General features: G+C 40.8%; 1 protein-coding gene across 10 annotated transcripts in view; it reads right to left on the reverse strand.

Moving 5' to 3' along the window:
- REPS1 (RALBP1 associated Eps domain containing 1) overlaps positions 1–13,647 on the reverse strand; it is a 73,821-nt gene extending 60,174 nt beyond the window's left edge. For all 10 annotated transcript variants that reach the window (XM_079938935.1, XM_079938930.1, XM_079938938.1 and 7 more), the window contains exon 1: positions 13,352–13,647. In XM_079938935.1, the coding sequence (XP_079795061.1) occupies positions 13,352–13,504 (153 nt within the window). In that variant the 5' untranslated portion in view covers positions 13,505–13,647. The remainder of the gene's footprint in view (positions 1–13,351) is intronic.
- Between the last annotated feature and the right edge of the window lie 7,589 nt (positions 13,648–21,236).

The following is a 21,236-nucleotide window of genomic DNA, read 5'->3' on the forward strand; positions in this document are numbered from 1 at the left end:
ATCTGTAAATGTCAAGTAACTCTAAAGAAGAAATTGGGGAATTTAAAATATTGAGAGATATAGTAGATGGTAAAGATATGAGCATGGAAGTGGGATAATAAGTATTTAATCATATAATATTTAGGAAGTAGAGCAAAGTGGTTAAGAAAAGGACTACTTAAATCTAAGCTCTACCATTTTCGAGCTGTGTGACCTTGTAATAAGCTACTTGTCCTTTCTTTATCTTCATTTTAAAAGCAGGGATAGTAAACTGTACCCACTTCACAAATTAATATTTGTAAAGGGGTGCAAACAGTACCTGACATACAGTAGGCAGTACACTGGCATTTATTATTACTATTATTATTTGAATTGGGTGCAATATATATTCAAGCTAGTGACAAGCAAACATATTTGGGGGGAAAAAAAGGATAAATCCATGATCACTCATTCAACACTCAACAAATGTTAACTACCAACAATGTGCCAGAGATATAGTTGTGACCAGATAGGAACAATGACCCCCTGCTAGGTTCTTGGAGCTTAGGAGAAAGATTTAAGTTTTCCAGAAGAGCAGGAACCATGTCTCTTCCATTCACCTCTGCATACTCCATGCCGCTGGTGCATACCCTGATGCATAATAGATGTTTAATAATATTTGTTGAATTAATGATGTAATTGTAAGATATTAAATAGAAGAAAGTACTCTGAATATATGGAAAGCAGAATTCAACAGAACCATCCCTGAAGAAATGGTACAGCAATGCTCCAGGATAACTCACCCTCAAGGAATTTTTCCACACATCTAATTGTTGAGGATCATGAGAGCATTCAATTTCTTATTAATTAAATGGGGATAACAATATCTGTCAGACTTATATTATAAAGATTAAAAGAGATCTTGCGTTAAATGAGAAGCACAAAGCTGCAACGAGATGCTGATGGGAAAGCGTAGGCTAGTCTGTTCTAGCTCTGAGGCACATTCCTCAGCTAAATGCAATTTCTTTGCCTTGGAGGTTGCTTGCAAACAGCTAAGACCTCTTACTTTAAATGTGCAAATGCCTTTTGGGTTTAACAACCATGGTTCAATTCTCTGGAGGCTGGACTAAGTTCAGGTAAAGAGACGTTACACTTCCTCATCCACCCTGCCTTCCTAACAGTCTCAAGAGAGTTTCAGAAAATTTCTTAAGTCGTAAGTGAGAATACCTAAATCTCTACACAAAAGTGCAATTTACCATCTACTCTGAAAGGACATTTCAAATACACTAAGTTAAGTTTGCATCCCTCATTTCTATTGAATAGCCTCATTCAGGAACCACCACCAAGTCTGCACAAGCTTCTAAAGCCACCCAGCTGCTGCTCTCAAGCTTTCAAATGCCCACTAAACCTTGCTGCCCAGATGGACTGAACATGACATGGATGTGCTCACTCAGCACATCCAAATTCAGCACATTGCCTTCAACTAAACTAGGCCCCCCCTCCTCACTTCTTTATTTCCATTAATGGTTATCATCATTCTGCAAGCCAAGTAGGCTCAAAACCTCAGAATTATCCTTTATTTTAGTATTTTGGTGGTAAACTTCACTTCAGGAGTAAAAATCCTCTAATTACACCATGAAAGGGAGAAACACAAAGCATTATTGATAGGATCAAAGGATTGAGGGCAGTGTAGTAAGTTCAATGCAACAAAAACAACAAAACGTATAAAGCTAGGTTTGAAGAACAATGGGGAGATTTTTACTACCATTAAAGCCAAGATCCTACAAATTATGAATTTTCCTTAATAGAGCAGAGCTCGAGTGAACGAAGCTTCTCTGATCACCCTCTAAGAGCCAGGCACTACACTAGGTTTACATGTTACTTCACTGTGGTATTACGAAACTTTTGGATTTGGTATCATCCTCAGCCTACAGATGAAGAAATGGGAGTCTTCAAAGGGGGTTAATTAAGTTACTCGCTCAGAGCAAGAAAGTTAATAAGCACTGAGGTGGAGATTCAAATCTAGAACTGTCACATTCCTAAGTCTGTGCAATTTTGACCATACTCAATACTTGCTGACGCAGAAAATTACAAGGGTGTTGTAAGTAAATACTTTTCTATGAAATATAATTAAGTGCTTTAGAAAAAATATGAATTCTTCTAAATCAACTATTAATAACATACAATACCAATAAACACTGTAGTTTAAGCAGTCAAACCTCTGATCCTTCTAGTCACAAATGAGACAAGAAAAATCAAAAATACTCTTGAATAGTTTCTAGACAATAATTTCTTTTCGTAAGGACACAGATATTCCTATTTCCACATACAACGTTTTATATAATCCACAGACAAGAAGCAATAATCACTCTTAGATCAGCACTCTTAGCAGCTATTTTTTATCCAAAGGAGCACATTAATATAGGGACTTCTCTGGTGGCGCAGTAGATAAGAATCGCCTGCCAGTGCAGGGGACATGGGTTCAATCCCAGGTTTGCTTAGATCCCCCATGCCGTGGAGCAACTAAGCCCATGAGCCACAACTACTGAGCCTGTGCTCTAGAGCCCGTGCGCCACAACTACTGAAACCCACGCGCCTAGAGCCCGTGCTCCGCAACAAGAGAAGCCACTGCGAGGAGAAGCCCGCGCACCGCAACGAAGAGTAGCCCCCGCTCGCCGCAACTAGAGAGAGCCCACACACAGCAACAAAGACCCAACGCAGCCAAAATAAATAAAAATATTAAATCTTCAAAAAAATATATATATTTCCATTATTCCATATCACAATTTTTTCAACCCCTTCTTAATCTATTAATTAATGTGCTTATTTATACCCAGTTGTAATGAATCTTCATATGGCAATCTCTTCCATACATAATATCTATCGATATATCACCTTTCATATGATATTCAAAACACAAATGCGTAACCAAATGCCAGATTACATTAAGTTACACTGAGGTTTTGTAATTAAAATTATATAGACAGCACAGAGTCCTTTATTCTCTACCACACTCACCTGCGCATTCTCCAAGATGACTATTTCATGCATTCCCCTCACTCTCCAAATTATTAAAGTTTTAATTTACAGCTTTGAGGTATAATTTATACATCACAAAATTCAACCGTAAGTGTACAATTCATTGAGCTTTAAGAAAATTTATAGAGTTGTGCATCATCACTACAATCCAATCTTAGAACTTTTCCATCACATCACCCCCAAAATTTTCCTCCAGAGTGTTTCCACTCCTGCCCTGGCCTCAGGTATCCACTGTTCTGTTTTCTGTATAGATTTGCCTTTTCTAGACATTTCATATAAATGCAACCACACAATACGTACTCTTTTCTGTTTGGCTTCTGTCACTTATCAGGTTTTTGATATTCATCTTTGTTGTAACATTTACCAGTAATTTGTTCCTCCTTATTATAGAACAGTATTCCATTGTATGGATATACCATATTTTGTTTATCACCATTTGAGGGACATTTGGATTGCTTTCCAATTTTTGACTATTGTGAATAATACTGCTAAAATGGACATTTACAATTCTTTGTGTGCACACATCTTCGTTTCTGTTGGATAGACTCCTAAGCGCGGAACTGCTGGTTTGTATGGTAAGCATATGTTTAACTTTTTAAGAAAAAGCCAAACTTTTCCAAAATGGCTGTACCATTTACCTTTCCAAGAGCAGTGTATAGGATTCCAGTTTCTCCACAATACCAGTAATAGGTAATGTCAGTTTTAAATTATAGCTGTTTAAGTGGGTGTGTTACAATATATCATTGCGATTTAACTTGCATTTCCTTAATGACTAATGATGTTGAACATCATTTCATATGCTTATTGGCCCTTTATAATATCTTCTTTGGTGAAATACCTACTAAAGTCTTTTGCCCATTTTTTAATTGGGTTTTTTTCTGCATAACTGAGTTGTAAGATTTCTTTATATATTCTAGATTAAAGACCTTTACCAAGTTTGTAATATTCAAATATTTTCTGAGAGTCTGTGGCTTGTCTTTTTATTTTCTTAAGTATCTTCTGAAGTGTAACAAGTTCTAAAACTTCATTAAAGAAGTCCAATTTATCAGTTTTTTCTTTAATGATCCATGCATTTGGTGCCATATCTAAGAACTCTGCCTAACACAGGGTCACAAAGATTTTCTCCTATGTAATATTTAGAATTTTTATAGCTTTAGGTTTTCCAATTACAAATTGACAAAGTCTATGATTTATTTTGAGATAATTTCATGTACAGTGTGAAGTATATAAAACAGTATATCTAAATCCATTTTTTAAAACATACAAACATCCAATTGTTCCAGCACCATTTGTTGAAAAGACTATCCCTTCCCCATTGAACTCTTCTGGCACTTTTTCAAAAACCAAGTGATCATAAATATAAGGGTTAATTTCTGGACTTTCAATTCTGTTCCACTGACCTATAATGCTTATCCTTATGCCAATCACACTGTCTTGATCACTGTAGATAAGTTTTAAAATTAGACAGGGTAACTCTCCTATTTTGTTTTCAAAAATGCTTTGGCTATTCTAGATCCTCTGCATTTCCTTACAAATTTTAGGATCAGCTTGACAATTTCTACAAGAGTCTACTGGAATTTTGACAGGTATTTTACTGAATCTATAGATCAATTTGGGGAACTGCCATCTTAACATTCTATCTTCCAATCTATGAATACAGACTATCTCTCCATTTATTTTAAAAAAAAAATCTTTATTTAGGGGAATTCCCTGGTGGTCCAGTGGTTGGGACTCCACGCTCTCACCGCCGAGGGTCTGAGTTCAATCCCTGGTCGGGGAACTGGGATACCACAGGCTGCACGGTGCAGCCAAAAAAAAAAAAAAAAAAAAACGTACTTAATTTCTCTCAGTAATGTTTTGTAATATAAACATCTTGGTGCTCTTTTTTTGTTAAGTTTATTCCTAAGTATTTTATTCTTTTTGATGTTACTGTGACTAGATTATTTTTTCCCTTTCTCTCCTCCTTTTGAAATTGTGGAAGTTATCTGTTTCCTATCAAAGAACTGCTGTCCTGTGCCATCAGGATCCTAGACCATTCTTGCTTTCTCAAGGACTTCTCTCCTCATCTTCCTTCCTTCCCGTATTAATCCTAACAACTAAAACCATGCTGCAATATTTCTTATATACTCAAAAAATCAAAGACTTCCTTCACATCCTCATACTTCCGCTTTGGCCCCATGTCTGTTTCCTTTAACTTCTTTAAACCCAATTTCTAGTTCCTGGGCCACTGTGTATCCCTCAAGTCACTCAAATCTGGCTTCCACCTCTACCAGTCTATGACACTGGCTCATTATGGTCACTGATGACCTTTAGGTTGCCAAATCCAACAGCCATATTTGTGCCCATATCTTCTCAACCTCTCAGCCAAACTCAATAGTTAAGTATCCCTTTCTTGAAATACTTGCATTACTTGGTATCCATGACATGATCCAATATATATTCCCAATTTCCCTACAACCACTCGAGCTGTCCTTCTTAGCTTCCTTCCTAGAGGGCTTCCAGTTTACCCAACTTAGAAATGTGCAGTGTTCCTCAGGTTTCTATTTCTAACCAATCCTTCTCTCCTCTCTATAGTCTCTTCTTCAGTGATTTCACCTATTTGCATGGCTTTGAATATCACTAACACACTGGTAAGCTTCAAACTGACATCTCCAAGCCAAATATCTCTGAGTTCCTCAAGATTTGATGATCCTCTCTGATAGAGGCCTTCTTAACGATCTCACAGGCTTCTGAGAACTTACGATTGATAAAAGAAAACTCCCAAATTCACCATTACCTTCCACCCAAATAAAACAAAAAATCCTGAAAAACCCATTCGTCTTCCAGGCATCCAATAATGGTGACTTCCGGCAACATCCCTGAATGTTTCCCCCGGTTATATTCTATATCCAATCCATTATCACATCCTCCTATTTCTACCTACAAATATCTCAAATATGTCCACTCCTCTCCACCTACCGCATCACTAACATAAGCCATCATGGTCTCCTACCTGAACTACTGCATATCCAGTGGCCAACCTGTTTCTGCTTGCCCCAATGTTCTCTTCTCTACACAGCAGGGTAACCTTTGATAAATATACTTTGGATGCTGCCACTCCCCTGAATATAAACTTTCAGTCTTTTATAATCCAAACTCTTTATCCCTGTGTACAAGGCCCTGCAGCATGTGGCCCCTGCCATTCTCCCCTCTTGCCCATAATGCTCCAGCTTTTCATCTCCTCAAACACACAGAGTTCTTCACATGCTCTTCAGGCCCTTTGAGTGCTCATTCCTTCTATGTGAAACATCTCATTCTCACTCCCTTACCACGTCCCCGTCTCCTCAGAGAGGCCTTCCCTTATACCTAAGTAGGTCCACATAGCCTCCCATGATTCCCCATTAATACAGTTCTTTTCCTTTTTAACATTACCACAAGTTATAATCCATGAAGGCAGGGAAGATTTCTGAGTTTTCACCACTGCATACACACCCTTGAGTATAAATAGTAGCCATGAAGAAATATTTCCTGAAAATATACAAAACTGACTTAAGACCTACGTTCAGCTTTCCCAGGTCTGTCTGCTCTTCCTTAAAACTGTCTTAATGTAGAGGTCCATGGGATGAGCTTGACTAGGTTGGGGGAAGGCTGGCTATCTCAAATTATATGCAAATTTTTGCGTAACTATGTTTTCTAAGCAGATGTCCAGCATGTGCAACAGGAATCTCTCTCTTTTTTTTAACATCTTTATTGGAGTATAATTGCTTTGCAGTGGTTAGTTGCTGCTGTATAACAAAGTGAATCAGCTATACATATATATATATATATCCCCATATCTCCTCCCTCTTGTGTCTCCCTCCCATCCTCCCTATCCCACCCCTCTAGGTGGACACAAAACACCGAGCTGATCTCCCTGTGCTATGCGGCTGCTTCCCACTAGCTATCTATTTTACGTTTGGTAGTGTATATATGTCCATGCCACTCTTTCACTTCGTCCCAGCTTACCCTTCCCCCTCCCTGTGTCCTCAGGTCCATTCTCTATGTCTGCATCTTTATTCCTGTCCTGCCCCTAGGTTCTTCATAACCTTTTTTTTTTTAGATTCCATATATATGTGTTAGCATATGTTATTTGTTTTTCTCTTTCTGACTTACTTCACTCTGTATGACAGACTCTAGGTCCACCCGCCTCACTACAAATAACTCAATTTCGTTTCTTTTTATGGCTGAGTAATATTCCATTGTATATATGTGCCATATCTTCTTTATCCATTCATCTGTCAATGGACACTTAGGTGTGCAACAGGAATCTCAAAGGAATCCACAACAAAAAAAGAGGTTAGACGGAAATACAGTCTAATAAATTCGGTCTTCATCATTTAACAAAAGAGGCTTAAATTCCATATAGAGTCAACTCTTAAAACAAAATGAAGAGATGTGGTTTTAAGACTTTTAAGTCCTATAATTTATCAAACTGCAATAAAATTTGGTATATGGTATGAACTTAAAGAAAAGATTTCTGAAGCAAAATTATTACAACCTGATTTTTATGTCATGCCTATATATGCAACCCATCAACCATAAATTCCTTACATAGAGGCAGAGGGAAATGACAAATCAAGATGCAGCTATCACAGGAAAGGCTACAGAAAATGAAACATGTATCAGGGAAAACATCAGAAATGCCAAGTCTTACCCATTTCAAATTTCCACCGGCCAGACACTGTGAAGAACTAAGTACCACGGACATTAAAACACTTTCATCAGTTCCCTCTTATATATATACTCACTTCAGCATTCTAGGCAAGAGTCTCCTCTTCAAATCTCCCAAAGTGTGTAAAAGAAATCAATTCCAGTTTCAAAATAGCGTATCAACTAATTTCAAGTCTGTGTGGCTACTTTCTTGAGGATGTGGCTGGACAGAGTGTCCATCCCTACACTGTAACCTCTCCTTTGAAAACCCCAATTCAATCATTTCCATGGTGAGAACTAAAATCCAGGCATTAAAGTGACTTGTTCAAGGTCAGGGCTGGAACTTGCCTTCCATGTTTAGTTCTCCTTACATCAACTTCTCACACTCTTAGAGCTCTGTCAAAATGCCTAGCTCGAATTCTCAAGATACTAAGACTCTAACTCTGGCCTACTGGCTAAAAAAGAGAAGACTAAAAGTACATTATGATATAGGAAAGAAAAAAACTTTAAGTAAATATGACACTACAGAGAGCCATGAAGTATGACTTCTTTCACAAACAGTATGTTTTTCAACTGTGTAAAGTGTCTGTTCAAGGTAAGATTATTTTTAAAGTTTGTTATAATTTTTTTAGTGATTACAAACAGACAAAATCACTACTCCAGAACAACAAACCTGACATTTATTTCATTAAGTATTAAGTTTGTAACTTTCAATGCATAAATGAGGCTCTGCTTCTCTATTTTAATCCTATCTCTAATGAGTAGATCACATAATTGAACAAATTTCAAGAGAGACAAAATGGTTTATGTTTCATTGTCATCACTTTTCCTCCATTAAACTAACGTGTTATTCAAATATTCTACCAAGATATTGCTCAACACAAATGAACTGAAAGATTTTCTCAGCCTCATTTATAGGATACATTGCTTATAATCTTCAATAAAAGAACAGTTAGTACTAGAACCTTTTATCAAGCTATTATTCATTCAAAGTCTGTATGAAGTTTTAAAGCTTTTCCCAAAGATGAAATTTTAAGTAAAAGCTAGAAAAGCATCCTGATTAGTGTAGTAAATAGCATACCTTCCCTAATGTTTAAAAAACAAAATAATTCTGAAGAAGATTATTTTTAAGCCACTGAATATCTTCTCGCTCAGCAGACAGCAAAATTCCTCATGATTAAATCCTATGAAGCAGATTTTTCTCCCCCTCGTCCTGTTCCTCTCTGGTGTGGAGCATAATTCTATAAAGCTTTAGCTCACTCGCTTTAGCTATTAACACACTGTCTCCCCAAAACAAACTCTTAAACTCAGAACAGGTTTTACTCTGGTATTCCAAAACAAGTGTAATGAACGTTTCTCAAGATGTTTGACAGTTGTAGCAATGTAAAACTCAGGATACCAACTACAAGAATCTTCCTATTTCTCTTAAGTGGCTGTGTTTTCAGACATCATCATACATAAAATTATTTATTTTGCAAAGGAGGAAATCCACATATAACTCAAAATCAAATAATTTTAAGTCTCTACTCTCATAAGAACTATGGGCAAACCAATCACATGAACAGTGAAAAGCAGGAAAGAGCTGAGAGGTGGCAAGAAATAATGGTAAAGGAGAAGTACTCTATTCACTAACTAGTCATTTTTGTTTGTTTTGTTTTGAATTTTGTTTTATTTACTTTTTTATACAGTAGGTTCTTATTAGTCATCAATTTTTATACACATCAGTGTATACAACTAACCAGTTATTTAACTTCTCTGCCTATCAAGTTCCTAGTTAATAAACAAGAATACTCCTCACTTCTCAGGGTTCTTACAAAGATCAAGTGAGTTCCTGCATGAAAATGATCTGCCCAGTAAAAGAACATAACAGGCACTCAATAAACGCCAGCTCCTTCCTCCTTCAGTTCTGGGCCCTCTGTTCTTTGTCCTCTATACTCACTCCCCCAGATGACTCAGCCTTCTCATGACTTTTATTAACAAATGCTGAAAACTACCACATCAGTCAAAGCCCTGATGTGTAAATGCATGCCTACCCTGTGAGAAGCTGTCTGGCCTCTACCTCCAAGATACTCAGGTGATAAAGAGGAGAGACCCCAAACATGTGAATTTCACTGTAATAACCGGCACTCAGGGTGGACAAATCACACATTTCCAACTGTCCCCTGGAGATTTGCACTGCTGTCTCAAAATGCCTGAAATCAAACTCATTATCAACTTTTTAAAATCAGGCCCTCTTCCTGCCCCTTTTCTAATTGTGAGTGGTGTCCAACAGAGAGTAACACTTGCCCTACTCGTCTCTCATCAAAATATCACCAGACAACCCAAGCCCATCAGGTCTACCTTCATAATCTCTACTTCATCTTCAGCCTCATTTTCTGTCCCACTGTCACCACCAGAGTCCACATTAGGTTTTCTGAATCTTGGCACTGCTGACGTTTTGGGGCAGGTGATTGTCTGCTGTAGGGGCTGTTCTGTGCATTGCAGGCTGTTTTAGCAGCGCTCCTGCCTCTACCTACTAGAGGCCAGAACTGCTTCCTCTCCCTGAGTTACAACAAGCAAAACTGTCTCCAAATGCCTCTTGGGGGGCAGAATCACGCTCCCCGCAGTGTCCCCCACTCCCATATTTGAGTCCCATAGCCCAGTATGTGCGAGACAATCAGTCCCCAAATTTGTCTCCAGTTTCTTTCCTCTACTTCCAGATGCTCTGATCTTCTAAATGCCTCCTAAAGCACTGCTTTTACGAGTCAGTTCTCTTAAATCTACAACTCCCTGCCACCTTCACAATTAGTTCAAAGCTCTCCACCCAGCCTTGATAATCTGGTCTCAATGAAACATTATCCCACAAAGCACCTCACATTGCGGCTACCCAGCAGCCCTTCAATAACACAGACCTGTTCATCCAGCCCCTCCTTTCTGTTCTACTGCTGTCACCCTGGTTTGGGTGCCCAGTACCTAGCATCCATTCCGGATCACTGCTCGAGCCTCCTTCCCCACCCTCTACTCTCTCCTTCACTCAAAGTCAAAAACTATCATTGGGGCTTCCCTGGTGGTGCAGTGGTTGGAAGTTCGCCTGCCGATGCAGGGGACACGGGTTCACGGGTTCGTGCCCCGGTCCGGGAAGATCCCACATGCCGCGGAGAGGCTGGGCCCGTGAGCCATGGCCGCTGAGCCTGTGCGTCCAGAGCCTGTGCTCCGCAACGGGAGAGGCCACAACAGTGAGAGGCCCGCGAACCGCAAAAAAAAGAAAACAAAAACAAAACAAAGAAAACTATCATTGAGTCTCCATTGCCTACTGAAATATGAAATCTGCCTGTTCTTTAGAATCTTTCCTACCGTGGTCTCTTTCTGACTCTATGTTCCAGTATCGCCAAAACATACTCTAGCTTCAGCAAAACCTGTCTATCTGCTAGTCCTTGCAAAGGCTCCTTCCCACACCTTCCACCTTTGGTCGTGTTTTTTCTCTGCCTGGAAGTCCTCTTCATCCCTCCACACTAATATAAGGTCCACCTGAATTAAGTCAAGAGGCCTTTCCTGGTCATACCTTCCTTTATCCTCTCTTAGGGCATTCACATTGCTTTATGTTACACATGTGTATTCCTGTAGTTTACAAGGTCCTTGCGAACTTCTTACTCCTGTTCTGATGCCCTGCAATGCCTCGCCCAGTGCTAAGTAAAAACTAAACATTACACGTGAGTTGCCCCAAATGTTTCCCGCTTAAGAAGCAAGGGAGGGCTGTGTTTTCAGACAATGCTGAACTTCCATAAGGGAATTGTCCATATTCCTCTTTTGTTCCACATTTTATGTGTTAGGCCAATTTTTAAGTTAACTGCCTGCAAAATACCCAGAAAGCTATAAGAATTCTGCTTCTGCTTCAGGGAGTTCCCAGTTTCCAACGTGTAACTGAATCCTGACTATTTACGCTATTTAAGTTCTCTCTTTATACAAAAAGGCAACAGAAATTTATTTTTGAGTGTTAATAAAATTGAGCACAACATGAAAATAACTTGGATTGGATTAAACATATTTTAAGCAAAGGTTAATTAATGCTAATTTGCATCCTGAATAACGAAGTCTTAAAGTCTTCATGCACTTTTTTTTTAACAACATGCACTCTTAAAAATATGAAAGTCAGTTTATTTCAGCTCCCCCCACCCCAGACATAATAAGCCGAATAGAACACGGGAGTTTTCCCCTTAATTTTAGTTTTTTAATGACTTGAAAGTATTTCTACAAAAAGAGCAAAATCATTACTGAGCATGTTCTGACCAGACCTACTCCTATAAGTGTAACTCCAAAGCCATATGGGGAGCGTAGAGTACCCGCACAGCCGCGGACCCCGTTTTGTATGCCCTTGAGCTAAGAATGATTTTTACATTTTTAAAGGGCTGTAAGAATGAAAACAAAGAATATACATAAAGAGACTGTATGTGGCCAGCAGAGCGTAAAATACTTACTTTGTTTTCAGCAGAATGAATATGAGACTCCTAGCTGTTGGTATGTAAGACACCGAACTTTTCCTCCCAAAATTTTTAAAAAGCAACGTAAAACAAACAAGATTATGCGAAAAGACAGAACTCATTCAATTTAGTCATAGCTAGTGCACAGGTAACTTCTAAAACAGAGGCCTTGGGGACATTTCTATATTTCCCAGAATTTTTGTTAGAAGCACACTTACGCTTGAAGAGTTGAGAGTGCTTGGCCCAAAGCCACACTGGGGGTTAACAGAGTGCGGTCAAGGACCCAGGTGTGAAAAGTTCTCATTCAGGGCTCTCCGCAGTGCACTACATCATACCTATGCACGTGGCTCTAAGTTCTGGAGATCTGGATAACTGGCTTGAATCACCATAAAGATGAAGCTTAAAACCTGTTTCTGATATGTTGTTTAGACAGACTCTCACTAGCAGCTTTGCATCATTAAACACAGAGTAACATCAATGTTCACCACATACATTAGAGAGAACTTCCAGGAAGCCTTCTATTTTAAAAGCAGACGTGATGAAGAAAGCTTAAAACTTACTCTGCTTGCTCCTCTAGGGCTACAGATTGAGGCAAATATGCACCTTTGACTTCCAGTTGCTCAATACTTACCTCCCAACCCAATCCACAAATTCCACCAAGTGCTATCGAATGCCAATCGAAAAACTACCCAGTTTACATCAGCCACGCATCCTATAAAGTTCTTTTCATAGCTACTTGCAAACTACTAGCTAAAAGTTCTAATTTTTTAATCTCCCTAAGAATTGATCTTCCTTAAAATATATAAAAGTAGGTACCAGGATCTAGGATTCAAAGACATGGTTAACAATCCAAGATCTTTCATCTGAAGTTGCTCTTCCAGTGTTGAAAAACACAGATTCTGAGGGGCAGCCGAGAGATACAGGACTTACGCTCTCCAGAGATAATACACAGACCCCCCCCCAACCCCACCCCCATCGTATCTTTGAATGACTTTTGTCCTCGAAGAGCGACCCCCTTCCCCTCGCGAGTCCGGGCCTTCCGGGCACCTGCGGCTCCGGTCCGCAGCGGAGAAACCCGGGTAAACCTGCCCACAGCCGGCTCTTCTGGAAACGGCGCCCACTCCCACCTCGAGGAGGCTGGCGGCTGGAGGCCCGAGCCGCCGGGAAGCGACACCTCGGCGGCCGGCCGACCCCCCGGACGCGGCGGACGGGGACGGCGGCGGCGTTACCTGGTGGACCACGTCGTTGGGCAGCTGTGCGGCCCGGAACAGCTCCAGCACCCGCCCGTGGGCCGCCACCTTCTTGGTGCTCTCGCTGTCGCAGTAGGAGAAGAGATCCGAGTAGTATTTCTGCTCCGCATCGCTCAGCGTTAAACCTTCCATCTTCGCCTCCGCTCACAGCCACCCCGCCCCGCATGCAACACCCGGGGCCCGGCCCCGCGACGCCGGGACGGCGGGGACTGCGCGCCGCCCGGCCGCCTCCTCCTTGCCCCCCGAAGCGGCGGGGAGCCCCGGCCTCGCGCGCGCGCCGGGGGCGTCCGAGCCACAGGGCCCGGAGGTCGCGGGGAGGGGGCCCGGCTGGGCTCGGCGCGCCGCCGCCTAAGAGGCTCCGCCTCGGCGGCCGCGGGGAGGGCGCGGGGAAGGAGGCGGGGGCCGCGGCGGCGCGAGGCCCGGGCGGACTCCGCCACCACCTCCGCCGCGGGTTCGAGTCTCCCCGGCTCCCCGCCGCTTCCCCCCAGACTTCCCGCCTCGCCTGCCCCTTCCGTCCACGCCCCCGGAGAGGCAGCACTTCCCGGAAAAGTTGTGGGGCTCCTAAAGTTTCGGGGGCTCTGGGCTGAGCGCGGCCGCCGCTCCGCCTCCCTCCGCCGCCATTTACTGCGCCCCGGCCCGGCCCCCGACGCGACCGCACCAACACTGACAGCGGCTGCCGCGCTCCAGACCCGGATGTGAGGCCAGGAGGAGAGAGCGCGAGAGGGAGAGAGAAACACCCACCGGGCTGGCTCGGCCGCTCCCTGGAGAGGGGGCTGCAGCGCCCCCTGGTGGCCTGGGTCCCGCGGCGGAGGGCCGAGCCGCCCTTGGCGCCCTGCGGGAAGAGCTGGGACCCCCGGGAGCGGAGACCAGGGGGGAACAGCACGCCGCCCATTCAGACCTGGAGAACTTAGAAACCGGCTGTAGTTTGGATTGTTTCAAAGCTTCTGGCACTAAACGGTTAATAAACATTGCGTGAAAGGGGAACATTGTTCAGGTTATTACTGTATCCGTCGTACCGTTTTGAGGTCAGATGTTACTGAAGATTAATTCAATATTTCTTTGTGCTCTGAAGGGCTATGAACATCCAACCCATCTGAGAACTCTCATCAGACACCAACCACTGAGACCTAACTTCCACTCTTGCTCCAAGCCGTGTTTACCTGAGAAACAAAGTTGTTGAATAGGGGGAAAAGCTGGCAAAGTTTTTCTCTTTGTACAAGGTGGTTCTGATCAATAGGAACTTAGTGCTATAAATATATAGCATCAGCTCTATAAAGGTGTTTAGGCTGTGGACAGACCACAGGGGCTCACTCCTGGGACCCCCAATTTCCTCCTTTATGAAAATCATGAGGTTGCACTATTCTGCACCTATCTGAGAAGTGATTCTCAAGATATCTCAAATAGAATATCTTAACAACAGTTTATCCTTAGCAAATAGGAAATATTTCCAAAACAGCTAGGGCAAAATTAGACAGATTTTTCAGTTTTGGTTTTTATTTTGTCTGCTACAGGTTACTCCCCAGAGTGCTGATCTTACAAATGACCCATAAAAGGAAAGTAATATTATAGGTTCAAAATCTTGCATCTGGAATTCCAAAATTCAAAGAGCACTGAAAATCCAAAGGGTTCTTTGTAACACTTTGTCAGCAAAACCTGCCCTGTTTCATTTGGAGGCAAAATCTCAACTCAACTCACATGAGACTATTTATAGTCTTTATGTATGCTGTTTAATGTCAATATTTATTCATTTTACTCCAGGCTTCAATGGGATATTAATATGCACACAGTTATAGGCATTGCATTACTTTTCTTTTTTAAAAAAGGAAGAGGGTTTGTGGAGCTGTATTTGAATAGTAGCACTTTGTACACTTACATATATAACATGCCGTTAATCTCAAGTTTCTCTATCTCTAAAACTTTAAATTTGCCATAGCAGTTCCTCACGTGTCCCTACAGGACACCTACCAGACACCCACAGATGGCCTGTTTTCCAAACGTGTAAAAGGGAGGAGCACATGAGGTAGGCACTGGCTTACAATCGTCTTCAGCATGTTTTTCTCCACCACCTTTCCTAGGCCTTGAAGCTCTTTCCTGCCCCAGGGCCTTTGCTCCTGCCACCTGAAATACTCTTCCCACAAACCTTTGCATGGCTTGTTCTCCCACACCTCAGGTCCCTGTACACATATCACGTACCGAGAGAGGGACCTTCTCTCAACACCTGACCTAAAATAGCCCCACTACCACGCTCTATCCCCTTATCTGAATTATTTTTCTTTATAACACTTTTCACTACCTGGCATTAACATGTATATTTGTTTACATTTTTAACACTGAGATACAATTGACATACAATCTTTTATGGGGGGTGGGGGAGTCCTGAACGTCAGTGCTTATAAGGAGCACTGTATCTGCTTAAAGTCCCTCCAAACATACACACACTTGAAAAACCAGAAAGTCTTGCACGAAGGGGGGACATTCTCCACCCCCCAGCCAGGTATTGGGTTGCCTTGGTGCTGGAGGGCTTGACAGTTTCACAAATGAAAGGGATTTTTCTCTATATCCGTTACTTAAATTTATACTTTCACGTACAAAGGGGAAAAAATGATTTAACAGGCCCTTTGAGACCAATTCTAATTTCTTTCCTATATGTTTCTAGATATATCAGTTTTAAAAAGTGACATTATGAGAAAGCTATTTTAAAACAGCTGGACTATATTATATAGCTACAAATTTAAAGATACTGGTCTTCAGGTAAGATCAAATAGTCGGTTACTGCTAGCAAATATCAACTGTTTTAAACTGGAAACCTCTAATGAAGTTTTTAAAATAAATTAAGTGCAGTAAAATTCGTCGTTTCTGGTATACAGTTCTGTGAGTTTTGACAAATGCATGACGGTCATGTAACCACCACCAAAATCATGATGCGGAAACATTCTGTGACTCTCCCCTAAAATTCCTCTGGGCTTCCCCTTTGTACTACTCTGCCCTCTACCCTCAGGCCCTGGCAACCACCGATTTATTTTCTGTTTCTGTACTTTTGCCTCTTGCAGAATGTCATGTAAATGGAATTACACGATAATCAGCATTTTGAATCTGAATTTTTTTCACATAGCGTAATGCATTCGAGATTCCTCCATGATCTTCCTTGTATAGTGGTTCATTTTTTTATTGTTCAATGGTATTCTGTTGTATGGATGATTATAGTTCGTTCATCCACTCAATAGTTGAAGGATATTTGGGTTGCTTCTAAATTTTGGGTGACTATTAATAAAGATACTATAAATATGTGTGTACAGTTTTTCTGCAAACTTAAGCCTTCATTTTTTTTTCCCTTGGGTAAATACCTAGGAGAGGGATTGTTGGGTCATATGGTAACTAAATGTTCAACTTTAAAAGAAACTACAAAAACAAAACAAAACAAAAAACACTACCAAACTGATTTCTAAAATGGCTGTACCATTTTGCATTCCCACCACCAATGTATAGAATTTTAGTTTCTCTACATCCTCACAAACCATTCTAATGGGTGTGCAGTGGTATCTCACTGTGATTTGAATTTCCATTCCCCCAGAGACTGATGATGTTGAGCACCTTTTCATGTGCATATTTGCCATTCAAATATCTTCTTTGGTAAAATATCTATTCAAAACTTTTCCTATTTTTTATTGGATTATTTGCTTTTTTTATCATTGAGTTTTGAAAATCCTTTATACATTTTTGGTACAAGCTCTTTGTCAGATACATGATTTGCAAGTATTTTCTAGAGTCTGTGGCTTGCCTTTTTATTCACTTTTGCTGAACATAATTGTTAAAATTTGGTTTAAGTCCAACTCAGGGGTGGCCCTGAAAGACGTTAGTGAGGGGAAATCCATTGGAGAGAGTTTCTGTTGGTGCACCTGGTCATTCACTTAATGTCAGAGAGGTGGCCCAAGGTAAGAATACACAATAAACCCACGGACAGTGACAAATGATTGGGCTGGTAGGGCAGGGACTTGGTAGGAGGCAGTTTGGAAAACTAAGGAAGAGGAAGTCTGGGAGGAAATCATGTGGTTGAACCTATGGGAAGGGGCATGGAGTGTGACTATCTTTGCATCATGTGTTCACACCCACCAGAAAGCATCCACTATGGAGGAGGCATAAGTAGTCAAAACAACCTGGCCAGATGATGTCAGGCAGCCTCTGCAAGCAGCCACCCCAGTGTTGGCACATTGGCTCAGGAACTGAGTAGCTATTGTGGCAGCAATGGAAAGTATATATGAGCCCCACATCACAGCTTCCACTTACCAAGGCCAAATGTCCAACCTGCCAACAACGCTTGAGTTCAGCTCAGCTCACCTTGGTGTCAGCTCAACACCAAGTTCAATTCCTGATGTAACATCATCCCTCGAGGAGACCAGTCATGCATTTGGTGACAAGTTGACTTATCTTTATAGGAATCAAATGTATCCTGGGCATAAGTTTGCTTTCCTGTTCTCAGGGCTTTAGCCATCTAAGTGTTTAAGACTGTTTTTATCACCAACTTGTAATCTGCATAACATGACTTCAGACAAAGAGACCCTCCTTACAGCAATAGAAGTGCATTAGTGGACACATAACCATAACCCACTAAGCTCACATTCCGCATCATCCAGAAGCTGCTGACTTCAGAGAGTATAGAATGGCCTTTTGAAGGTGCAGCTGATGTGTCAGCATGGAGATGATATTCTGTGAAGATGGGACCCCATACTCCAGGATGCAGAAGCACCCTAAATTAACGATCCTGTATGTTACTCTGTCTCCAATAGGTAGACAACATGGGACAGAGAACCAAGGGATGGAAGTAAAACTGGCCCCATTTACCTTTGCCCTCCGTGACCCACTTGGGGGAGTTTCCCATCCCCTCAAACCTAGGTTGTTTTTATTTTTTTATTTTATTTATTTTTTTATACAGCAGGTTCTTATTAGTTATCTATTATATACATATTAGTGTATACATGTCAATCCCAATTGCCCAATTCATCACACCACCACCACCACCCCCTGCCGCTTTCCCCCCTTGGTGTCCATACGTCTGTTCTCTACATCTGTGTCTCTACTTCTGCCCTGCAAACCGGTTCATCTGTACCATTTTTCTAGGTTCCATGTATATGTGTTAACATACGATATTTGTTTTTCTCTTTCTGACTTACTTCACTCTGTATGACAGTCTCTAGGTCCATCGACGTCTCTACAAATGACCCAGTTTTGTTCCTTTTTTATGGCTGAGTAATATTCCATCGTATATATGTACCACATCTTCTTTATCCATTCGTCTGTCGATGGGCATTTAGGTTGCTTCCATGACCTGGCTATTGTAAATAGTGCTGCAATGAACATCAGGGTGCATGTGTCTTTTTGAATTATGGTTTTCAACCCTAGGTTTTGAGCATCTGAAGGTCCTGGTTCTCACACGGGATTGCTTCCTCTAGGAGGCTTATTATTAGTTAGTTATTATTAGTCCCATTAAACTTTATGCCACGAATGATGTTCTGTCACTTGGGGCTCCTTGTGCCAATAGATCAGTAGGGAATAAAAGAATCAACATACTGGAGGGTATTGAACCTACTCATCAGGAGGTAATAGTACTTACTTTACCCAACTGAGGCAAGAAGGCGTATGTTTCACACCCAGAAGATCCACTGGGTGTATTGGTCTCCCCTGTTTAGTTTTGATGGTAAATGGACAAGTATAACTGCCACAGATTGAGAAGGGCATGGTGACAAAGGCACTCAGACCATTCGGGGATGAGGGGCTGTGTCACCCCAAAAGGCAAGCCACCTAGAGCAACAGAGGTGTTAGCAGAGGGTGAGGAGACATTCTGCTTCTCATTACTCTTCTCCGCTTCTCATTCTATTGAAGTAGAGAAGGGACAATAAGTGTCAGAGGCGGCCTTGAAATGAGCTGCTATTGTGGCAGATATAGTTCACTCACATTCTTTTTGTGAAATTTCCCAGGAAATGAGACCCATCAGAGTCCTGGGGGAGTGGTTCCCATATCAGGTACTATATTATATGAAGCAAGTGGATCTGAGTGGTGTGAGTGTGGACCATGTGGTTGCTGTGAACTACCCAGATCACTGCCCACCTCACCCATTTTTCCAGCTGTTGAGAACGTTGAACTGTCAGGGGCCCACAGTGGAATCCCTTGCCAGGAATTGTCCTTGGGAGAAGGAACTTGCCTCACCCAGGTTACGCCCCTGCCCCAAGCGCAGCCCACATCCAGTGACTGGCCAGTGGATAAAGGAGACTAAAGGTCCTTGAATTGTCTAGGAGCAACTCTGAAAAGCCATCTCAGTTCCAGATCTCTTCCAGGGATTGGAGGGGGCCTCTGTTGTTACCGCATTGCAGTTGTCCCTCTGCCCAGTTATGGGCTTTTTTCCCTTCGTACGGGTGCTATTCCTGACAAGAGTTATCAAGGAACTTCCTGTATACAAATCTTCATTTCAGTGTGTTTCTGGGGAACCCGATCTCAACCACTCACGCACTTCTGCTCCTATTAAGTGACTTAGTGAGTGCTTACCAACCTGTTGCACTTAATATTGTAATTGTTATAATTGGATTAAACATTACATAAACAAATTAAGAAAACAGAAAGATGGTTTTTGTTTCTGTGGAAACCAAGAATGGTACTGTGGGAAGATGTGATGATGGTGAATTGCTAAGAGAAGTGGCTGTTGAATTAGCTGTGGAACTCGTGGAGAAAGACTTGGAGTTGCAAAAAACAACACGGTATCTATAGGTTGGACACATGGGATATTCAATGTGTGCTTCTTGTTTGATTGGCGTAGAGTTTGGAATGGAATATAGTTTCTTACCTGTAATCAAAATTCCTGGTTTTTATTTTTGAAAAATCTATTATTTTTATAAAAATATACACACTCTCTGTAAAAACAAAATAACTCAAAAAAGAACAAAGAAAAAAATTACCTTGAATTCTGCCATCCATAGGCAACCTCTATTAACATTTGGATGAATATTTTTCTTGACATCATTTATTTAAAAGCCACACAAAAAGATAGGCATACAATATCAAGTAAAGGGATGTATTTTATATATAGTATATATATGTATATATACACACATTATATTTTATATATAATATGTTATTATACATTACAAACATATAATTTAAAAAATCAATAGATGCATTATATATTACTATATATTATTCCTGCATTATATATATATGTACACACATATATATATATTCCATCCATGTATTTGATATTATATGCCTACTTCTTTGTTATATCTTTTGTAGCCGGTCTTTTTCACTCAACTATAGATTGTACTTGTAAAAGAGTTGTCCTTTTTTTTCAAACTTAATATGAATCTTATTTATTTTCCTCTTTCGGAGTCATCAATATAAATGATATATAATCAGGTTAACTTGAAAAACCAAAACTGTATCCTCCAGAAACCACATGAGGCAATCTTACACTGTCTTACCAATGGGATCTATTTTCATTACCTAACTAGGAGAGAATCATAAAATGAATATTTTTTTAGATGTTGCAGTTGGGGTTTAATAATGAGATAGAAAATGCCAGATAAATGTAAGATCTCATATGAGCATGAAGTTCATCAGAAGCAAAGGCATAGAAATCCACACAAAATTGTTGGCACAGAAAAAATAAATCAACTCTTTGTATAAATAAAGTTCTCAGGGAAGACTAACCAAAAATGAAAAAGCACTTTTCTCCAAATAAAAATCAAACCAACAAATATTTATTATTTACTCTATGCAAGGAAGTTTTCCCCATAAGTTTCCTTTGTAAACATTTTCTCAATATAGCGTGGTTTCAATATTTTAACTTTTTAAAATGAGAAGAGTCCAAATGGTTTCC

The sequence above is a fragment of the Stenella coeruleoalba genome (assembly GCF_951394435.1).
Source record: "Stenella coeruleoalba genome assembly, chromosome: 12".
Classification (NCBI taxonomy): Eukaryota; Metazoa; Chordata; class Mammalia; order Artiodactyla; family Delphinidae; genus Stenella; species Stenella coeruleoalba.